Genomic DNA, 22,276 nt, shown 5'->3' on the forward strand with positions numbered 1-22,276 from the left:
GGCCGAGCAGGTACTGCTAAGTGGGAAAATGGGGGTCATGCAATGCAAGAGAACCAACAGTTTGGGAATGTTCTACAGAAATGAGGTCAAGGGTCCAGCGCAGTGGCCCAGTAGCTTAAGTCCTCACCTTGAAAGCACCAGGATCCCATATGGGTGCCAGTTCTAATCCTGGCAGCCCCACTTCCCATCCAGCTCCCTGCTTATGGCCTGGGAAAGCAGTCGAGGACAGACCAAAGCCTTGGGAACCTGTACCCACATGGGAGACTGGAGGAAGTTCCTGGATCCTGGCCTCGGATTGGGACAGCACCGGCCGTTGCAGTCACTTGGGGAGTGAATCATCAGATGAAGGATCCTCCTCTCTGTCTCTCCTCCTCTCTGTATATCTGACTTTGTAATGAAAAAAAAAAAAAAAAACAAGCTCAAGTACCCAGCCTCCCTCCTTGAGTGGATATGAATGCTGAATATTTTTGTAGCGCCTTCATCTCTGGGGCATGCCCTGTACTCTTTGGCAAGCTGAACAAGGCATGTGGCCCCACAATACCTCATGGTACACTGGACCACTTCAAGGTGTTCAGTCCACTCCATGCCCTATGACAAGAAAATGTGAATGGTGGCTCCTGTGGCCCTCAAGGTTCTGTGTCTCAAGTTCCCTACCTGAGATGACTGGCTCATGAGTTTGGCAGGAAGTACCAGGCAGTGACAGCCAGCCTGGAAGAGGGGAAAAGGGCAAAGAGAAGGCCAAGATCCATTAATGAAAGAGAAAGATAAGAAAGAAAAGAAAGAAAAATCATATCTCATTGATGCTACAGAAACAGGCCGAAATCAGCTGGCAGAAACTGGCGCTGGGGCTAATCCTGTCAAGTTAAACTGCAGAACCACCTGGAAAGTGCACAATCCGGGAGTGAGAGACCTGGGAGGGAAATAGTGGGTTCCTCCCTCTTGGGTTACCACTCCCACGGGAGGGCACGAGAACTAGGACAGGGGCTGGGGTAGCTAGACAGAGAGGCACTCAACCACACCCATGAAGGCTTGACTGTTGAGCTGGTTAGATGGATCCAAGCTTCAATGCCATTTGCCATGTACGAGAGCCAGGGGGGATGTGGGACAGATTGGACTGGTCTGCCACACATATTGGCAAACCAGGGTAGGGGGTGGGCCTGGTGGGGGTTATTGTGGACCGCTCTCATCAGGATGCAGCTCCCACTGGTTTAGGTGAAGACCGAGTATGTGCTGTGCAGAACCAGGCTTGACTGCAACACCCATTGGTTCCAGTAGAAGGCGGGGCTGAAAACAGAACCAACCCAGCAATTGCAACTACCAGCTGACTGGGTAATGGACTGTGCTGGGCCCTGTGCTTGCTGGTACATACAAGTATCTGGCCTGGGAACACCTCAGACGAAGTTTCTTTGGTGATCTCCCCAATTGAAATGCCAGGTTCAGAACCCAAACCATGAAGGGACAGAAGATGGAACAAGTTAATCAACCACCTCAGCTATAGGCTGGCAACAAAATACCGGGCAAATAGAGATGCTATGATGGATAATGTCAATTAATGGATTTTTCAACGACCTCATCGTGTTTGGAGAGGCAAGATTGGCAGCAATTTCAAAACTGGTGACCTATTGAAACCACTTCAACGAGTATCTCAGAGCATGCCCCACATGTGGGACTTGGGGTGGGTGGGAAATCGGGTGGGGCTTCTCCCTCAATATCCCCCTCTACCTCAGATATATGAAGGAAACAATATGGAAATAATAGTATTACCCACTTTCCTGTAGCCCTTGACCCTTTTTGCCCAAATTAACTATGTAAAGATTGACAAAATAAAAAAAAAAAAAAAGAAAGAAAGAAACAGGCTGAAAAGAATGTATAGAAGAAAAAGAACACGGCCCGGCACCGTGGCCTAACAGCTAAAGTCCTCCCCTTGAACGTGCCAGGATCCCATATGAGCACCGGTTCTAATCCCGGTGGCCCTGCTTCCCATCCAGCTCCCTACCTGTGGCCTGGGAAAGCAGTCGAGAACGGCCCAAAGCCTTGGGACCCTGCATCCATGTGGGAGACCCAGAAGAGCTCCTGGCTTCGGATTGGGGCAGCACCGGCCATTTAAGTCACTTGGGATGTGATAGATCAGACAGAAGATATTTCTCTCTGTCTCTCCTCCTCTTTTTATATAATTTTGTAATAAAAATAAATAAATCTTTTTAAAAAAAAAAAGAAAGAAAGAAAAACGAATTCACAGAGATTCTCAAGATTCATGGAGGACTCAGTCCAAGCTCAATAAAACCTTATTGCTCTAGAAAGATAATAATAACAAAAAAATAACCTGAGGACTGGCATTGAACTGCAGCAGGTTAAGTGGTAGCCTGAGACACCATCATCCCATATGAGTATTGGTTTAAGTTCTGGCTGTTCCACTTCTCTCTCTCTCTCTCTCTCTTTTTTTTAAATTTATTTATTTTTATTGGAAAGACAGATCTACAGAGAGAAGGAGAGACAGGAAGATTTTCCATCTGCTGGTTCACTCCCCAAATGACCAGAGCTATAATGGCCAGAGCTGAGCTGATCAGAGGCCAGGATCCAGGAGCCTCTTTCAGGTCTCCCATATGGGTGCAGGGTCCCAAGGCATTGGGCCATCCTCTACTGCTTTCCCAGGCCAAAAGTAAGGAGCTGGATGGGAAGTGGAGCAACCAGGACATGAACTGATGCCCATATGGGATGCCGGCATTGAAGGGGGAAGATTAGCCAATCAAGCTATCGCACAAGGTTTCCCAGCTGCTCCAACTTCCCATCCAGCTCCTGACTCATACATGTATGAAAGCAGTGCAAGAAGGTTCAAGTGCTTGCCCCCCAACCCCCACCACTTATGTGGGAGACCCAAATGAAGTTCCAGGCTCCTGGCTTCAGCCTGGTTCAGTCCTAGCCATTGCAGCTGTTTGGAAAATGAACTAGTGAGTGGAAGATTCTGTTTCTCCCTCACTTCTAGTAACTCTATCTTTCAAAGAAATACGTGAATCTATATACACTTACATGTATATGCTTACTGAAGATGTCCAATTTTATTTTAAATTGAAAACATCAAAATTTAATAAGAAAAATCTGTTCTTCAGATTTCTATGTGGATACTAGTTTTCAACTCCTTTCTGGTCAATACCAAGGATCACAACTATTTAATCTTCTAGTGAAAGTGTTTTTTTGTTTGTTTGTTTCAATTTCTTTTTAAAGATTTTTATTGGAAAGTGAGATTTATAGAAAGAAAGATCCTCCATCCACTGGTTCACTCCCTGAGTGGCTGCACAGCCAGAACTGAGCCAATCTGAAGCCAGGAGCCTTCTCCAGTCTCCTGTGCAGGTGCAGAGTCCCAAGGCTTTGTGCAGCCCTCCACTGCCCTTCCAGGCCACAAGCAGGGAGCTGGATGGGAAGTGGAGCAGCTGGGATACGAACCGGTGACCATACAGGATCCCAGAACATGCAAGGCAAGGACTTCTAGTCTACCACTCCAGGACCCCAAAGTATGTTTAATTTGGTTAAAAAACAAAAACATGAAACAAAACAAAACAAAAAAACCTGCCAAGCTGGTTTTTAAAGCGACTATTCAGTTTCACATTCCCACCAAAAAGAAATGAGTTTCTGTTGCCCTGTGTTCTCACCTGCATTTGATGATGTTAGTGTTCTGGATTTTGGCTATTTTGAACCACGAAAAGATAGGGAAAGGTTAATTTCAGCTATAGAAAGTCAATGAGACCTTCCATCCACTGGTTTACTTTCCAGATACCTGCAATGACTAAGGCTGGGCCAGGCCAATGAACTCCATCCTGATTTTTCTACATGGACAGCAGAAGCCCAAGTACTTGTGCCATTTTCCACTGCTTTCCCAAGTGCATTAGCATGGAGTAGAATTGGAAATGGAGTAGCTGGGACCCCAGCCAGTGCTCGTATCAGATGCTGGCGTTGCAGGTGCTGGCTTAACTGACTACAGCATATCACTGGAATGACATGTGTAAAAACAAAGAAATGCCAAGAATTGCTGGAAGCCATCAGAAGCTAGGAGAGGGAGATATGGAACAAATTGTTCCCTGGAGTGGCCAGAAGAAACCAACCCTGGGGATACCTTGATTTCAGATTTCTGACCTCCAGAATTGTAACAAAATGAATTTTCTGTTGTTTAAAGTGACCCAGTTTGGGATAAATAGTTATGGTAACCCTACCAAACTTATACACACCCTGCGTCATATGATCCAGTTTTCTTCAGACTTTCAATTAAGCAGGTTTTATTTAGGGTTTTATTTAGGGTTTGGTGCCATGGTATACCAAGCTAATCCTTCATATGGAATTCCAAATGGGTGTCAGTCTGCTCCACTTCCAATCCAGTTTTCTGCTAATGGTCTCTGAAAGCAGCAAAGGAAGGTAAAGGTCCTTGGGCCTGGACATCCATGTGGGAGACCTGGAAGAAGCTCCTGGCTTTCAGGTTGGCTCAGTTTTGACCATTTTGACCATGTGGGGAATGAAACGGCAGATAGTAGCTCCTGTTCTCTGTCTCTCCTCTCTGTAATTCTGTCTTTAAAATAAAAATAAAATAAATGTAAGAAATAATACTTTTTTTAAGATTTATTTTTATTATTTTTTATTGGAAAGGCGGATATACAGAGAGAAGAGACAGAGAGGAAGATCTTCCGTCCGATGATTCACTCCCTAAGTGAGCACAACGGCCGATACTATGCCGGTCCGAAGCCAGGAGCCTCTTCCGGGTCTCCCACACGGGTGCAGGGTCCCAAAGCTTTGGGCCATTCTCGACTGCTTTCCCGGGCCACAGGCAGGGAGCTGGATGGGAAGTGGGGCTGCCGGGATAGAACCGGCGCCCATATGGGATCCCTGTATGTGCAAGGCAAGGACCTTAACCACTGCGCCACTGCGCCACCGTGCCGGGCCCAGAAATAATACTTTAGAAAGTGTTATTTATTTGTAAGGCAGAGTGAGAGAGAGCAAGATTTTACATACACATGTTTTCCAGCCTCTGATTGACTCCACAAAAGCCCACAACAGCCTGGGCCCAGAACTCACTCCATCCAGGATGCCCACATGGGTAAGCAGGGAACCCAAGTGCTTGCTGCCTTACAAGGTATGAATTAGCAGAAAGTCACTAACGGAACTGGTGGTGGGACCTGAACCCAGGCAGTCCAGTAGAGGTTATGGCATCTCAAATGGCAGTCTAGCTATTGTGTCGCAATGCTCACCCTCCAAGTGCTCTGTTCTACCTGATTTCCTCCTAGCTCCTTTTTGTCTGGTACAATTTGACTCCATCTTTAAGATGCCAATCAAACAGGATGTCCTTAACGAGACCTCCCTGAACTACGCCACACTGGTGAGTGTAGTTACTTCCTCTTCTGTGTTCATGCGTTTTGTAGTATCTTCACGTCTATGCTCCCCCCCCACCCCGCTTATCTATGAGCTTCTGGAAGGAATAGGATGTCTTACTTATCTATGTATTCCCAGAGCATAAGCACATTGTTTGGCACCAATGAGGAATAAAGATTCAATAACTACTTGCTAAATTAAACATTTTGGTAAAGAGCTTCTCTGGTTAGCTCTGTGTTTCAGGGAAGGTGAATCCGGCAACATAACGAAGCATGGATTTGAGGGCAGGGGACCTTTAGAAAGGAAGACCTTCTGGTGAGTTCTAGTAATAATCATGACTAGCCATAATGAAAGGCTGATTTAGCAAACTAGCTGTGGTAATGGAAAGGAGGAAACTGCTGGGTGAAACACCACAGAAGCAGAGATGATTGGATTCTCAGGGTGAGAGAGAGGAATTGAAGATTATTCTGAGGTTCTGATCCTCGGTGACTGACTGAGAGGCTGATGATAATATTAACTGAGATAGGGAAGACAGGGAAATAAGCAGATTTAGGGCAAAGATGGGAGAGTCTGAAGCTAACATTGTTGCTCCTCTGTTTCCAGAGTCTCTTTCTAGGTCTGACTTCCTTACTGGTCTGTCTTAACAGGAGCTCAGCTCCAGCAGCAGCTGGGGGTGGGTGTTCTGGTTTAGATGAGGTCAGAGGAAAGCTAGCCTCCGGAGCTGAGACAGACAGTATTTTCCATTCTCCTAAGACACTAGACCTTTGGCAGTTAGGAGTGATGAACCAAGGAGCATGAGTGGGTGTGGGGCATTAGCACCTCCCCCTCTACAATGTCATGGCTTAAAGGAGAAAGTGGCTGGGAATGGTGGTAGCGGTGAGCAGATCCTTCGCAGGATCTAGGCTGTCTGCCGATTCTTCAGTCTGTGACATTATTGTGTCCCCAGCCTCGGTCTGTATTTACTACAACCTTCCAGTAACATCTCGACTCCTGGGAGGGTTCAGCCCGTGTCACAGTCTTTACCACACTTCTGTAAACCCCTGGTTTCAAAGGTTCTTTCCACCGGAAGCTATGAGACAAGGAAATGGTGTTCGTGGGGAGGGGCCCAGGTTTCTGACACAGACTGCACCCAGGGGACGAAGAGAAAGCGAAGAGGAAGCGCCATGTTGAAGCCGCCATTGCCACTGCTATCCTTTTTGTTCCTGCAGCTGCTGGGGGTGGGGCTGAACCAGAGGCTCTCCACACCCATTGGGAATGAAGACGCAACTGGTGGGCAAGCTGGTACTGGAGGGGGTTGGGGAGAAGGGAAGCTGTGGGAAGGCACCCCATAGAAATCTGGATCCTCCCAGTGTGCATGAATACAACGTGGGCCGAATTGAAGAGTGAAGTGGGGAGGGTGAGGGGAAGTGTTCCCTGTCTTATGGTATTTCTTCTCCTGATCACCATTTCTTCTCTCTTTCCCCTCCATTATTTTCTCCCCGACCCAGATTTCTTCCCAACTTCTCTGTCCCCTGAGTCCCTCAGTGTTTCTACCCTGCCCCTCCCAGAAGTTCAATGCTTTGTGTTCAATGTCGAATACATGAATTGTACTTGGAACAGCAGCTCCGAGCCCCAGCCTACCAACCTGACTCTGCACTATCGGTATGAGAAGGGAAGGAGGGGAGCTCAGGGAGGAAGGGGTGGTGGGCTGGATGAGAGAGATTGCACATGGACCAAGAAAGAGGGCGGCCAGGCACCCCACTATTTTCTCATCGGCTATGTCATAAGGCAGTTCCAAGGAGATGAAGCTGTGCTGTGGATACCTGTATTACCCAAATTTGCCCCCACTGACCCTCTTTCTTCTAAACTTTCCTTCTCCAGGTATGAGAATACTGATAATTCTAAATTCCGGGAGTGTGGCTACTATATATTCTCTGAAAAAATCACATCTGGCTGTTGGTTGCCAAAACAAGAGATCCAGCTCTATCAAACATTTGTTGTCCAGCTCCAGGACCCATGGGAACCCAGGAGGCAGGCCATGTGGAAGCTAAAACTGCAGAATCTGGGTAATGTGGGGAAAGAAAGGGAGGTAAAGAGTCACAGTGATGTTGGGGGGTTCTGGAGCCTGTAGAGTAGTGTTCTTTTACCTTAAGGAGATGTGGGTGGAAACGAGGAGGCAGAGGGTGGGGAAAGGAGAAAGAAGGGAGAAGAGCTGTTGCTTTCAAGATTCCGACTTGCCTAGGCCAGGGAAGTGACCATGTATTCGCCTATCTGCAGTGATTCCATGGGCTCCAGAGAATCTAACACTTCTCAACCTGAGTGAATCTCAGCTAGAACTCAGCTGGACGAACAGATACCTAAACCATTGTTTGGAGCACCTGGTGCAGTATCGGAGTGACTGGGATCACGGCTGGACCGTGAGTGGCTGAGGACCTGAATGTAGCTGCTAAGGCCAAACAACTGGGGTAAAGGGTTCAGTCAGCCAGAGAGAAGGATCTAAGAGCCAATCTCCTTGTTCTTTACCTCCGGGTTTGTCTGCCCCCCATACCCCACCCTCTTCCAACTCCTTTCGCTTTCATCCTCAGTGAGTTTTCATTTAGATTTTGGTACCTGTACCAGAGACAAGTAAACAAAAGGAAGCCTTTAAGGGAGTGGGGACATTAGATCCAAGGAGAGCCTGGCTTGAGAAGGTTGTGACGAGAGGTAGGAAGAACCAGAACCGGTTTTCTTCAGAAAAGAGGTGGGGGAAAAAAGATAGTGCTGGCAGTGGGCAGGGCTGTGCGTTAATATTGACCTCTTTTACTGACACCCACTCTACTGCCACCCTCATTCCTCCCAAGGAACAACCAGTGCGCCACAGGCACAGCTTCTCCCTTCCCAGTGTGGATGGACAGAAATTCTACACATTCCGCGTCCGGAGCCGCTTTAACCCCTTGTGTGGAAGTGCTCAGTACTGGAGTGAATGGAGCCACCCAATCCACTGGGGGAGAAACACTTCAAAGGGTAAAACAGGCCCTAGTGCAGAAACCCAACTGTGAACTCTCCACCCCAACCTAGTAACACGACCATTTTTTGTTCTGCTTCCTTAGTCCTAAGCCTCTACAGTGGGTGCCCCTTTTCCCTTCAGTCTTCAACTCTAATCCTTCAGAAGCAGAATTTTTCTGTGTAGGGTTGGTTCCATGAATTTTTTAGAGTAGGAGAGTGGCTTGAGAAGGGAGCCAAGCGCTGCTCAGGGGCGAAGTAGGAGGGAATATTCCCCTGGTCAGTATTCTCAGAGAGCTTGCACAGGGACAGTGGCTTTGAAACCAGACTGAGGCTGTGCCACATGCTACCTCTTTAGCCTTGGGCACATCAGTAATCTTTTTGATCCTGCTTGTTCATAGATAAAGTGGGGATACTAATTGTCCCACCCTCTCAGGAGCTGTTGTGTGGGGATTAAATGTAGGGAATGTGGGGTGAGTACTGTGGTGCCCCGGAATAAGCTGCCACGTGGGATGCTCACATCCCATAATGGAGTGCTGGTTTGAGTCTTAGATGCTCCACTTCTGATCCATTTCCCTGATGATGAACCCTGGGAGGCAGCTGATGATGGGTTAAGTATTCAGGTCTCTATCACCAATATATAAGACTCACATGGAATTTCTGGATCCTGGATTTACCCTGGATCAGATTTGGCTGCTGTGGCTATTTACGGAGTGATGGAAGATCCATCTCTGTTTCTTTCTCTGTCACTCGGCGCTTCAATTAGATGAAAATACACATTTAAAAAGAAGCACAGGGAATGTGTTTTGTACAGTGTCTGATAAGAGCTGGGGGTTCTATGACTGTCTATGCATGTAGAGTGGGGACACCACAAACATGAGATCCATTGCCCCTTTTTTTTTTCTTTAGAGAATCCTTCCCTGTTTGCTTTGAAAGCTGTGCTTATTCCCATCGGCACCATGGGACTGATTTTTGTCCTCATCTGTGTGTATTGCTGGCTGGAACGGTGAGATCTCAGGGAGCCCTCGAAATGAAGTAGGGGTGTCTGTCAGTAATGGAGGAGGCTTATAGTAGCGTGTCTAGGAGTAGAAGCTGAGATAGGAATGAGGGATCAACCAAGAGGGCTTGGTTGTGGAAGTTACAGGCGGGAAGAACAGAGAAAATTACTTCGTTGCTTCTGAGACAACTGGGAGAGTGGTAATAAAAGAAAAGTTTTAACTTGTGTGCTTCTGCTCTCTCTTTCTCTTGCCTCAGGATGCCCCCGATTCCCACCCTGAAAAATCTAGAGGATCTGGTTACGGAATACCACGGGAACTTTTCGGTGAGAATGCTGTCATATGCATACTGCAGTCTGTCAACTGCCAACTGCCTACTAGCAAGACAGAGTAGGTGGAGGGTGAGGGGAGGGGAGAGGAGCCTGCACTAACTGTCGGTCTGTGGCCAACCAAAGGGGGGATGGGTTGAGGAGAGAGAGAGAACACACACATGACAGATTAGAGATTGGGTGAGACAGATGGAAACAGCGGTTTTTGGGGGCCCAGAAGTCTGTGTGTTCCTTCTGTGATCATAGTGGTTGCAGATATCTCGAGACCTCTGTTGGCGCAGAGCCTGGGTCTTATACTTCCTGTCTGCATTTGACCTCTGACCTGGAGATATCTGTCTTTAGGCCTGGAGTGGTGTATCTAAGGGACTGGCGGAGAGTCTGCAGCCAGACTACAGCGAACGGCTCTGCCACGTCAGTGAGATCCCCCCAAAAGGGGGCACCCTGGGAGAGGGGCCTGGGGGCTCCCCCTGCAGCCAGCATAGCCCCTACTGGGCCCCACCATGTTACAACCTGAAGCCTGAAACATAACCCTCTCTCCCACCAGAACCCTCAGGGTCCTATGCTCACTTTGCTCCACTGTGGATAATTTTGAATTTTGTGCCCTGTGTATCAATCCCCTTCATTTAGTCTCCACTACTGAAGAATTGCCCCTTTGTCCCTTATGTTTCTTGTCTCTTACAATGTGGTGACCCTTCCTTTCTGTACCCCCTTCTCCCCCATCCCTCTTTCTATCTGCGCTTCAGTTGTTCCTAAACCAATGCAAAATAAAGTTTCTTTTGATAATTCTCAAGAATGTCTGTTATGGTGCCACAGAGAGCAGGGGAAGGATGGATTATAATGAGGATAGAAGGCATGGTGCTGAAGGTAAGAAAACAGAGTGGTAATCACATTGTGGAAGTGATCATACTCAAAATGAGCTGGCAAGAGTAAGTTTTGGAGACTTATTTTTCTCCAGGTGTTTTGTAGTCATTCCAGGATCCGAGTTAGAATGAAACTGACCACGCTCTCCCTGACTTCCCTTCAAGTCTCCCCAGAAATCTGATCCTGACCCTGCCCAATTGCTCCTCTGCCTATCCTTACTCCAATTGCTGCCACAGGAGCCACTTCTGACATCATAATCCCTCAACTGCAGCCTCTGGTCCTGCCCAACACAAGTGTCCATGGCTGTCTCCTGTCTGCTCAGTCTGAGCCTACTCAACCTATGAGTTCCACCTACCTACCCCATCCCCCAACCCTATGTGCTCCCTGGATCCCTCAGAACTCCTGGAAAGCAGCCTGCTGCTGCATGACTCGTACCAACGAAGACTGAGACCTTGAGAACATGTTCATCTACGTCAAATATGGAGGTGAAGGGCAGCCCAGAGCCGGGGTCTGTGCTGGGGATGGGAGGGCGGTGACGATCACAGGGATGTTTGTAATTAGAGGAGTGTCCACCACGTTCCCCATCCCATCTCTCCTCAGATGATCAGCATTTTCTGGCCAATACCAACTGCTCTGTCCTGTTGTTGCTGCATTATGCTCGGAAGAAATTAGGCTTGCGCAAAAAAGGTGAGGAGTTTGGGTAAGGGTCAAGGGTCTAAGGGAGTAGGGTCGTTTCTAGGCTCCGAATTCTCCTCCTGAGGAGAAGGGAATTTCTTGGATCTCCACAGCTGCCCCCAACATGCCGGGGAGAGGATCATTGGCCCTCTTTGCCCGCCCTCTTTACTCAGCTGTCCCAATTTACCCTGTGGCCTCTCTCCAGTCGTCATCGATTTTTGTGATGAAGCGGGGACGATGAAGTTGTTTTTCCTGATGAAGACCCCTGGGGAATATGCCACCAAGTTCCTTACGCCTCGAAGCACCTACTACATATGCAGGGTGGACCGTGGTGCACCAGGTAGAGGCTTGGTTGTGTTTCTCAGCAAAAGCCCTCAGGACAGATAAGCCTTGTCCTTAAAAACAGGATACCCTCCACTAGATCCAAGTTGGTAATCTCTGGCCAGCCTAAGAAAAGGCATTGGCTCTATGATGATAGGTTATGTTCCTACACACCATGTTCCCCATCTTCCATTCCACAGTGCACAAGTCACCCTTGGGCCCATACCTAAGGGGTGGGAATGAGTTACACAAGTTCAAAGTAGTGCTCAGTGTTTGGGTTTTGCATTCTGTGGTGTCCAGAGGGTGGGGACAGGGGTGGCAGGGGACAGGGATAAGGTAGCACACTGCTGTGTTCACAGGAACCCGCTTTCAGCATGCCTATAGAGCTTTTGTTCCTCTCATCAAGAATCCAGAGCCAGAGATGCTTGGTAAGGAGTGTGATGGGCAAGGGAAGAGCATGAAGTGAGTACGCTCCTTGGAGCCCAGCAAACAGAGAGGCAGGGTAGGAGGGACATTGAGATCAAACAAGGTAGAGCATGTATGTGCCCTTATTTCTCAGCCATATTCTTGGTATGTCCCTTTTCCTTACAAAAAAGTTTATTATATTTATTTGAAAGGCAGAGTAACAGAGAGAGAAGAGAGAGATGTTTCATCCACTGGTTCACATCCCAAATGGCTGAAACAGTGGGGCCGACCCAGGCCAAAGCCAGGAACATGAAACTCCATCTGGGTCTTCCACATGGGTGGCAGGGGCCCAGGTACTCCAGTCATGCTCCACTGCCTTCTCAGGTGCATTAGTACGGAGTTTGATCAGAACAAGGGGGACTTCAACTGGCTATCTTTTGGGATGTTGGCATTGCCAACCACATTGCACATGGCGGCTTACCCTATTTTGTCACAGCATGGCCTCTTCTTCTTGGCATATCTCTATCTCCCTGTCACCATGGTCTGCTTCCCATCGAAGGCCAGATCACTGTAGTTGATCAGTTGCAAGCTGGGAGTGTCAGGACTGGGAGAGTCTCTGGCACTCGGAGGTTGCAGGGACTTGTTCCTGGTTCCCAGATGCTCTGCGCACACAGTGTGACATGCTGGAGAGAAGCAGACTGAAGATGCTTAGGGCCCAAGAAGCCAAGAAGGTTGCTACCATTGAGTCCACTGTGAATCTCCCAGGAAAAGGTACCAAATCCAGCACCTCGGCCCTCGGCCAACAAAGGATTGGTTCACCTTCAGCCTTCAGCCAAAGGGTAGGTTCATCTTCACTCTCTGAGTTGGACATGCTTTCCCAATCCTATCCTATCCTTCCTCTAACCCTTCTGTCTTTTCTGACTCCTGTTGGTAGAAACCTCCAGGGGTTTGGGTGGGGGGCTTCTTAGTTATCTGTTTATTTTCCCTTTCTAGTCCAAAGGCCGATCTGATGCAGATGGGTCCAGTCGCAGAAGTCCACTCTACAAGCCTCGAGTAGGATTTTCCAAGAAGGAGAAGCGTCGTTAAACTCAATAAAATAATGAAGTGAGAGCAGCAATAATGGGTATGAAATGACTGTAATCCAACGGGAGGTTCATTTTTTTTCTAAGCGCGCTCCTTCTCCCACTATCTGCACTGAGGTCGAAGTCAGCCCCAGGGGGCACCGTGGAGGCGCAGAGGGTGGTTGGGAGCGGCAGGAGAGGCAGGAGACGGCTGGGGCGGCTGCATGGGTGGGGGTGAGGAGACCCGGCTGAGGTCTAGTACAATGAGCCTTTGAGGGACCGATGCGGGGGTGGGGTCATCTCAAAGCAGACTACCTCCCCTTGAGAGGCCTTGGACACAGCACTCCTCCTCCAGCCCGGGTTAGGTGTCCCTCCCCTCCGCAGTCCCCGCCCCCCTCTGCAGGCCGAAATTCCCCCACCCCCTCACCTCTCTGCCTCAGGGCAGTCCGTCCCCGCCGCCCGGCTGCCCGCCCACCCAGCCACCCTTGGCCTCCCTCCTCCTAAACCCGAGGGGAGCAGCGAGGCAGCAGAAACCAGAGCTGGTTATAGGCATTTATTGAATTTATTCATTTATTGATTTGACACACTTCCCCACTCCAATCTAAGCACATGATACAATCTGGGTAGGCCAGGCGCTGACACAGGAAATGATGGGAACCCACAGCAGGGGTGGGGGAGGGGATAATGCAAAGGGCGCTGGGGGAGGGGCTGCTTTGGGGGCTGGGGTGGAGAAGGAGCCCCAGATGGCCTCCCTGGCAGGTGCTAGTAAACCTGATCCACATTCCCCCCTCCCCCCTCATTTCTCAGACCCTTAGCCAAACTCCCTAGCTCCCTCTTCCCGGTTCCTCCCCTCCCCCCGCTGGCCTGCTACCACACACACTTCCACATAACCCCTGTCGTCAGGCTAGGGGAAGAAGGGCAGGGACAGCTGTCAGGGGCCTTGAACAGGGAGGTCTCTGTACCTCACTTCACCACCCTAAATCCTCCTCTCCTCTTCTCCCCCCTCCCAAGGCCTCAGACAAATTCCAGGCCTTCAATGCATTCTCCCTAACCTCTACACTAACCCACATGGGGGTCATTCAAGAGTGTGGCTGCACCCCAAGACTGCATACTCCCAGGCATGAGTTGACAGAAAGAAAGGACCTGGCTTAGCCTTTGCTTTAAGGAGACTCTAGCTCAGACCTTTCTTCTGACTGGGAGGCGCTCTAGGCCCCATTTGCTATGGCACCCACCTCTTCCCTTCTTCCGGGACTGCCCTAGTCTTGTCTGTAGTGTTTGTATCATGTCACTGTGACGAAGCCCTCAGAAAGAAAAAACAAGCCTTCTCCCATCACTAGCACCTTGCCGCTGTTAAAAAATCTTCTATATTTGTGTTTATATTTCTTTAAAAGTTTATAAAAAGCCTTTCTGTTATCTGCAGCCTTCCAAAGGGTGACATGGCCTCGCGAGCCACTCCAGGGCTCAGGCCTTGGCCCTTCCAGGTTCCCTATACCCCCACCCCCCACCCCATCCCACCCCGCTGGCCTAAGGGGCCACTGCATAAAAATCCCAGGCTCAACCTAGCCTGGCCCAGCTCAGATAAGACTCTCTACAAAAAAATCCTGCTCCCAAAGGCAGGGGTAAGGCCACTGGTGACTTCACATTTCCAATAGCACTGCCCACCCCTGCTACCAAGCCTAGGGGTTGGGAATGGGGGAAGCAGAGGCTGGCTCCTGAGAAAGGGCCTTACCCCCCAAAATTGGCACAGTGAAAATAAACCCTTTCCCTCTCCCTACCCCCCTAACTCCCTCCCCCCTCAACGAGGCCCCAGCAGGGGCAGCTTTATAACTTCCTCAACTTCCTGTGTGGTGTATGTGGTATGTTTGTTTATGTTATGTCCATCCCCAGACCCCACCCTTATGCTAAGGCAGGGGCCCAAATCCCTGGGGAGAGCTCAAGGGAATAAGAGTATATACGGACACGCCTGGCTCCACCTCTGAAGTGGGGGACAAGGCTCCCAGCCATGACTCAGGGATCTGTAGGAAGAAGAAATAGAAGACAAGGTAAGAGGCTCATCCTTGGGCACGGCCATTTTCCACCATTTCCATTCACACCAAGCACAGCCGAAATACTGCCTGCTTGTGCGGGTGCGCGCGCGCGCGCGCACACACACACACACACACACAATCTTTTCTGAGTTATACTGGAGGGGCAGGCATTGCTGAGGAGTCTCACAGATTCATCTGGAAACTATCATCTAATACCCTCCCTCTGATGCCCCAACTGAGGTTACCCCCGGTGCTAAAGCGCCCCTGGCATAGGACCAACCAGTCACTAGGAGTAGATAGACTTAGGTCGTGAAATGCTATGGTGATCAGAGAGGTGCTGTACCTGGCTCAAAGTTGAAGTCCAGTCCCTCGCCTCCGTCCATGAGGTCACTGATGATGTTATCCATGTCGCACTCTAGGTTTTCCATATACATATCCAGGTCGAGATCCTGAGGCATTCTGTCTTGGTTTGAAGCTTCAGTAGGAGGTGTGAGCACAGGAGTCCCCAAAGCCTTGGGGACAGGGGCACCTCCCATGACTGGAGGGGGTGCTATCATAGAAAGGCTGGGAACCAGACTGCTGGGGCCTGGAGCCTCTAGGGCCTTAGGACACAGACCAACTCCCGTAGGCAGCTTATTGGAGGAAGGTATCCCCCCCAGCAATAAAAGTGTTGGAGCCTGGGAAAGAATGGGATCCACCTGGGTCATAAGGACATCTGCTGGGGGTGGTGGTGTATCAGAAGTGAGCAGGGCCTCCAGAGACTGGGAGCCTGAGAAGCACCCATCTCCTGCTGCCAGGGACCCCTCTGCTGGGCTGAAGAGGGTGCTGTAAGTGTGCAAGGGCCCGCTAACCCCAGTGTGCTGCACAGAGAAGCCAGAGAGGCTGCTCCGGGACAGCAGGGAATGGGGAGATGTGAGATTGAGCCCATCTAACAGCTCTAGATCTTCATTCAGGGTGGGAGGGATCCCCCCTCCAAAGCTGCTGACTGAGGCAGAGATTTCCTCCTCCGCCAGCACCTCAGACTCCGGCTGCATGGGCGACAGCCGGGTGCTGACTGTGCTAGCATTGGAACTGCTTCGTGGACGGAAGGAGCCCCACATATCAGCTTCTTCTCGGTTGCCCGACCACTGGGAGAAGTGGTTGAGAGGACTCGTCGGGGTGGCGCCTTCAGGTGGAGCAGGCAGCACAGCTGGCTTCTTCTTGGGGGCCTTGCTACGGCCTCGGAGCAGCTTGTTGCTGCTATCCATGGAGGCTGCCCTGCGCCGGGGCGTCTTGCCGCTCTTGCCTCCCTCGGGGTTCAGCATCCACCAGGAGCTCTTGCCAGTGGCCTCGTTGTGAACCTTGATGAACTTGCTGTGCAGGGACAGGTTGTGACGGATCGAGTTCTGGAAGAGGCAGAGGCAGCAGGAAAGGGGCATGAGGGCGCTGTCTAAAGGGGTTGCGGGGACACAGCAGGGGTGTCTCTGCAGCCTCAGAGAATGTCAAATAGGGGGGCGGGGGAGAGGGAGGCGAAAATAGTAGTGAGCCCCTGTCCTGTACCCTGGCTGACAAAGCTCCCGGGTCAGGGGACGGGCGGGGGAGGGGGTATCTGGGGCTGGTGGGTATTGGAGAGGTAGGTACTCCTGGCCCAGTGCAAGAAACTAGGTTCTGGCGGGAAGGCATGTTCTACCTGTTTTCCTGAGCACAGGCTCCCTTACAGTTCATAGGAGAGTGATGTAACACCAGCCCGAGGTGGGCTTACCCTGTCTGGAGCCAGTTCTCCCAAGAGGCTGAGTGCTTAAAGCCCATGGGGCATTTGGGTAGGCTAGCTAAACTTCAGATTGGAAGATCCCGCCCCCCGCCCCCCCCCTCGCTTTTTTTTTTTGGCCCTGGATCCTGGCCTTACACCTTCCATTCCACAACACACATCCTCAAACTCAATTCAGTCCCGGCTTGTCACTGTATCTCACGCAGGAGCTGCAGTCTGCCCTTCCTCCTTTTCTTAGAAGGCTGTCCCCTCCGTAACTTCTAGTTTGTCCAGACCAAGTTTAATTTCTCCTTAGCCCACAGGAACATTTATTTGATTTGATGAAGGGTTTTCTAATACTAGAACTAAAAATAAATCCAAATTCAAACATTTTTTTTTAAAAGCGTAAACTTAAGCCTCACCTCTTTTTATCCACATTTCTTGCACAGTATTTTTCATCTGTTTCCCACATCTTTTTGCCCAGTCTACACGGCGTGCGTTTATTCTCATGTAGTTAGTCTCATCACACATAGGAGTACCAAGGGTGCTGTGATAGTCCCCCAGTCCCCACAGCCCTCAAGTGCACCCTCGGAGTACCCAACTCACAGCACACACTCAGTACACCCTCGTGCTCATGACTGCCTGCACGGTGGGTGGCCCCGCTGTTCCGACTCGCGGGGTGGAGAGGCTCCCCTTGTGGCTCTGTCTGGAGTATTGGAAGCCCTGTGTTCTTCTCCCTCCCTCCCTTCCTGGTGACACTGGACTAAGGATTCTTTTATTTTCCTTTCTTCCCAGCTGTCTGGGGAGCCCAGATTAGTTGCTTCTGGAGCCCCAGGTGCAGTTCACTCTTCCTGGTGACCACAGGCTACTTACACCACAAGTTTGAATCCAGTCACCTCCCGCCCTCGTGTCCCCCCCCCCCCACCACCACCCTGCCGTCCCGCCAAACTCCCTTTTCTTCCCTACCTACCTCTTCCCAGCTCCTTTCCCCCACTTCTTAGGAGTTTGTATATAATCTCTCTACCCTTAGGGCCATTTGGAGCTCTCTGGTTCAGAAACTCAGGAGGCCATCAGAAAGGCTGGGGAAAGGAGGAGGCTGGGGATATGAACAGTTAGAAGCCACTTGCATTTTTTCTGACTGGTGTTCTAAGATAAGGAGGCCCTTGGCCTGGGAAGCCATGCTTCAGCAGCTTCTCCTCCCGGGCTCTTTACCAAAGGCCTCCTCTCCTGGGACTCGTCCCTAATGGCACTCCCACTACACCGGCTCCACTGATGCTTCCCGGTTTTTTCCAAGACTCGCCTTTGTCCATGTGGGCCAGAGCTGCTAGGAACAGGACCACAATGACTTTTGGCACATGAGTTGCCTACAGCTTGCTACTCACCAGGCCCATTTGTTCATCCTTTCTTCTCTAGGCCTTGTAACTAGCAAGCAGTACAGCACCTTTGTTGCAGAGGTCAGTTCCCTAGGAACCTTGGTGGAAGGTAGGGGTGTGCCTGCTAATTGCTCCCCAAGCCACGGAACCCAAGGTTTCTTGCTCTAAGTGAGTGCCGCCCCCTGGTGGGGTGGGAGCAACCTTGGACACTTACCAGGACAGGCAGCTGGGACCAGAGGCTTCCTTTTTTCAGCGTGTGCGGAGTCCTGGAAGCCCCGTGCTCAGCCTGATTTGGTTTTGCCACCATCCTAGTGTGCACAAGCCATGCTTTTCTTGGAGGATCTGAGCTATAGTTAGACCTGTGCTGCTGCTATTGGGCGAACATCTTAACCTCTCTATTCCTAGGTTGCCTACTACAAAATGTGGAATCTCAGAGTTGCTGCAAAGACTAATAAAATTCTTTCTTTAGAAAAAAAAATTAAAACTACTTGGTAAACAATAAAGCCCACAACAGTGTAAATTATAAGGAGGGATGATACTCCCACAATATAACAACTCGTGGTTATTTCTTCTAGCCTGGAAAATGAACCAAGGGGAAAAGAAAAACAGCTGTGTAGGCTGGGTCCAAGGAGGGGAGTTCTTTATGAGCTGAGGCTGTGGCATGGCAGTCTACCCAGAAATAGTGCCAAGGGTCTCAGTCAGCTGTCCCTGCTGTCCTGCCCAGCTCCGAACAACAGTGCAGATCTGATTCCTCCACCTCTCACACCTAGGGAAAGATCGCGTGCCTGTCTCAACCCTCGCCTTTGTTGTATACTGACCTCGCCACCTCCAGAGGTACATCAAGAGGGACTGAAGCGCCTCAGTTTGCTTATTAAGACCCCATATTTCTCAGCCCAAGATTTTCATGGTGGCTTGCGCTCTGAAGCCAGGATCCTACCTCCTTTTCACAACGAACATTCCTCCACAGTAAATGAAGTGTCACCCACCCTCCCACCCACCCGCAAACTTGGGTAGCCCTTACAAGAGAGATTCTCTTGCTCTTACAGGGTAGACGGCGACAGAAACTAGCTCACAGCCCATTTTCTTTTTGCGACATAGAATCAGCTCCCTTTCCCCCAGACATAGCACTCTTTTTGCCCTTTGCTACCCCTCGTCCTCCTTTTGGGGTAGAACAGTACCTCTACACTGAGGTACTGGAAAGCAAGCAGGGAATCCAAGTAATCCCACAGGAATGGGGGAGAAGGTGTCAGGTGGGAAGTGTGTGGGGTGAGGGTGGGGGAAGCGAAGTTCGTGTGGGGAATCCACACAGGTCCTGCTGTACATAGGATAAAGACTTCTCTGTGGGAATAAGTGTTTGGGGCAGCCCAAGCCAAAGTGCTGGGAGTGCTGAGCAGTGAGCAGAGAATTCAATTTTTTTTTTTTCCTGCAGGGCAGGGACAGTGTCTTATTCATCTCTGATCCTTCAGCATCAAGCTGTGAGTGCGGCATATACTATGTACTAAGTAAATGTTTGTCTAACTGGAGATTGAAGGTGTATCTCTGAGCTTCCCAAAGGGGCAGCGGGAGGCAGCACAAGGGGCCCCAGCACAGAAGTAAGGAGGTGGGGGAGGACCCTGGGCGGGATGGTGTGGGGTCAGAGCTAAATGGGAGGGGGGGGGGCAAAATTACCTTCCATCCAGCTGAGCTGTTGCTGTCACCCTTGTCCTTGAAGTAGGGCACCGTGCGGACCATCCACTCATAGATCTGGGCGAGGGTCAGCCTCTTCTCCGGGGCGCTCTCAATGGCCTGGCTGATGAGTTCTGCATATGACTGATTTCCCCAGGCATTCCGGCGGGAGCCTCCCTTCCGAGGACCTGTTACAGCCCCCAGGATCCCGGGCTGGGGGCCCCCTGCCGGCTCGGGGAGCCTTGGGGGCAGCAGGATTGGTTCTGAGTGGCCCTCCGTGGGTACCTCCTCTCCTCCCAAAGCAGGCTCCACCACTGGCGGCTCGCGCGGCTCAGTAGTGAGCTCTGGTCGGGGAAGGGGCCAGGTGCAGGAGCGGGGACGGCTCTGGGGTTCGAAGTCGGGATCGAGGTCTATGATCGCGGCAGCCTCTGTGGCTGATTTCTCATTCCCTGGATCCATACGTGGAGTCGGACCTCCGCGGCTCAGCGATCACTGCTTGCCACCGTCCCTCAGGATGCCTCCCCCCAGGGGGGAAGCACCGAGAGCCAGGAGGCACATTCCTGCCAGTCCTCAGAAAGTCACGAAGTTCCCCCCTCACCGCAAGGCGCTAGCCCCCTAGCTGCCCCTTGCACACAGTTCTCCGATCCTCTTGCCGACTACAGCTACAGCCTCAGAGCTCTCTCCGAGCCACCACCTGTAACCTCCGCCTAAGCGAAGGCACTTTTTCTGCAACCTCTCACTCAGCTTCCTGCTCTTTTAAACCTGAGGCACCGTATCCCCTCATACATTGCGCTCCCATCACCGAACGTCTCCTCAGCCGCAGTTCCCTCCCCCTTTTAAGTTGCTGCCCCCCGGACACTCCTCCCAAATTTCCTCCACCCGGATCACTGCCCTCCCCCACGCCCCGCTCCCCCGCGTCACTTGCCCCTCCCCTGGCTCCCCCTTCCCCCCGTCTTTCCCCCCTCGCTACTCTCAATAGGGTCCAGGTCCTCGTGGCCCCAGCCCCTCTAATTCCCGTACCGATTTCCCTACCAAACCCCCCCACCCCCCGCCCCCCGGGTTTCCCTTTTGTTTTGCTCCAAGCAGCAGCCCCCGCCTGACGTCTCTGTTTACCACTCGCTGGGGCAGGCATCTGCGCACGCGCCTGACGAGCCAGTTGGGAAACCGAGTTCTTCTGTCTTGCCACCCTGGTTGGCCTGAGGACTACATCTCCCGCCCTTCCCCGCGGCCAGGAGCCCGAAGCGGGCGGCAGGAGAGCGGCGTGGCAGGATATGGGGAGGTGGAACTTGAATTATTAGAGGTCGTCGCGGACTCTTTCTCGGTGCTTAAAAATCATTTTCCGTCTCCCCCCCGGCCTTTCTACGTTCTCCCTTGGGATTAGCGGTCGCCGAGTGACCGTGTTGAGAGACACTAGACCTTTTTCCTTCAGTTATGAGAGGGCAAAAGGGAAAAAAAAAATGCCGTCTCTACAAGCCGAAAATCCAGAGGCAAGAAACTGGCCAGGAAATAGGCGCGCGTCGCGAAGCTTGTAGGGGGCTTGTGAAACAGACAAATGTCGGCTGATGGCGGCGTTCCTCTCCAGCCCCTCAAGCCTCTCTCACGAGTTTCCAACCCCTTGCTCTTCTGGTCTCCGCTTAAAAAGTATTCTCCAGGTTCCTGTCCTCAGCGGCTTCACTTCTCATTCAACAGGTCGCAAATGAATTCACGATCAGTTCCTGCACTTACACCTCCTATCCTCTGGCCACCCTTTTATTTCTCAATTTGGTGAATGGTTGCCCTGCTGTACTCAGTCTCCAAGCTAGATTTACCCATTACTTTTTCATGTTCTTAATTTCCTACATCCGAATCCCAGTTCAAGACCTCATTTATAACTGGATTTAAATTGCAGTATCGTCTTAATGAGACCTCCTCCCATCAATCTTTCTCCCCACCACAGTTTATGTTCCGTGCCGCCAACAAGGTTGCCTTTCTGAGAAACACGCCTGGTAATTACAGCTAAAATTTATGGAGCGCTTATTAGGTACCAGTCACAGTGCTAATGGCTTTTCCAATGTTAGCTCATTTACTCCTCAAATCAACCCTGTGATGGAGTTACCACTATTACTTCCTTTTTATAGATGAACACGGTAACAACGTTCAGAGAATAAGCAATTTGCCTAAGGTGGAAGGAGGACTGGGATCTTATCCTTTGTATGTGATTCATACAACCTCCCTGCTTGAAACGCACTCCGAGTCTCCATTATCTGTGCAGTAGGGTCCAAATTCCCTAGCTGTGCTTCTCAAACCGTTCCTGCCTCATCTTTCACTGAATTCCAACAAGCTGGAATTTCCTCCTGCTTCCTGGAAATACCATGCCCTTTAATGCATCCTGGAAAAGTCATCCTTGTAAAGTCTGACTTGGGAGAACTCTTATTCAGCCTACCCTACCCCCCTCATGCACAATCTTCTTCTGCATTCCCAGGCGCTTTGTGTGGCCTTGTGTTCTTTCTATAGCTCAAACCACATTGTGCTCTAATTATTTGTTT

At 50.7% G+C, this 22,276-nt stretch overlaps 3 protein-coding genes across 4 annotated transcripts; 2 read left to right on the forward strand and 1 right to left on the reverse strand.

Moving 5' to 3' along the window:
- The first annotated feature begins 6,486 nt into the window (after positions 1-6,486).
- On the forward strand, positions 6,487-10,422 carry IL2RG (interleukin 2 receptor subunit gamma). Of its 2 annotated transcripts, none has more exons than XM_041000628.1 (8): positions 6,487-6,633; positions 6,840-6,993; positions 7,213-7,397; positions 7,609-7,748; positions 8,172-8,334; positions 9,223-9,319; positions 9,568-9,634; positions 9,980-10,422. In XM_041000628.1, exons 1-8 carry the CDS (start codon positions 6,516-6,518, stop codon positions 10,163-10,165), a joined length of 1,110 nt encoding a protein of 369 aa, XP_040856562.1. In that variant the 5' UTR covers positions 6,487-6,515; the 3' UTR covers positions 10,166-10,422. The 2 variants fall into 2 exon arrangements, with proteins under 2 accessions (XP_040856562.1, XP_040856574.1); XM_041000640.1 differs by having other exon boundaries at positions 6,487-6,621.
- A 96-nt stretch (positions 10,423-10,518) lies between these two features.
- Positions 10,519-13,016, forward strand: CUNHXorf65 (chromosome unknown CXorf65 homolog). Its single transcript, XM_041000651.1, has 6 exons — positions 10,519-10,983; positions 11,099-11,185; positions 11,379-11,513; positions 11,854-11,922; positions 12,557-12,738; positions 12,893-13,016. Exons 1-6 carry the CDS (start codon positions 10,959-10,961, stop codon positions 12,983-12,985), a joined length of 591 nt encoding a protein of 196 aa, XP_040856585.1. The 5' UTR covers positions 10,519-10,958; the 3' UTR covers positions 12,986-13,016.
- A 482-nt stretch (positions 13,017-13,498) lies between these two features.
- Positions 13,499-20,627, reverse strand: FOXO4 (forkhead box O4). The gene is made up of 3 exons (XM_041000616.1): positions 19,755-20,627; positions 15,331-16,372; positions 13,499-14,975 (listed from the first exon to the last, which is right to left on the reverse strand). Exons 1-3 carry the CDS (start codon positions 20,208-20,210, stop codon positions 14,968-14,970), a joined length of 1,506 nt encoding a protein of 501 aa, XP_040856550.1. The 5' UTR covers positions 20,211-20,627; the 3' UTR covers positions 13,499-14,967.
- Between the last annotated feature and the right edge of the window lie 1,649 nt (positions 20,628-22,276).

The sequence above is a fragment of the Ochotona curzoniae genome, unplaced genomic scaffold, assembly GCF_017591425.1.
Source record: "Ochotona curzoniae isolate NIBS_2020 unplaced genomic scaffold, NIBS_Ocur_1.0 contig_1274, whole genome shotgun sequence".
Classification (NCBI taxonomy): domain Eukaryota; kingdom Metazoa; phylum Chordata; class Mammalia; order Lagomorpha; family Ochotonidae; genus Ochotona; species Ochotona curzoniae.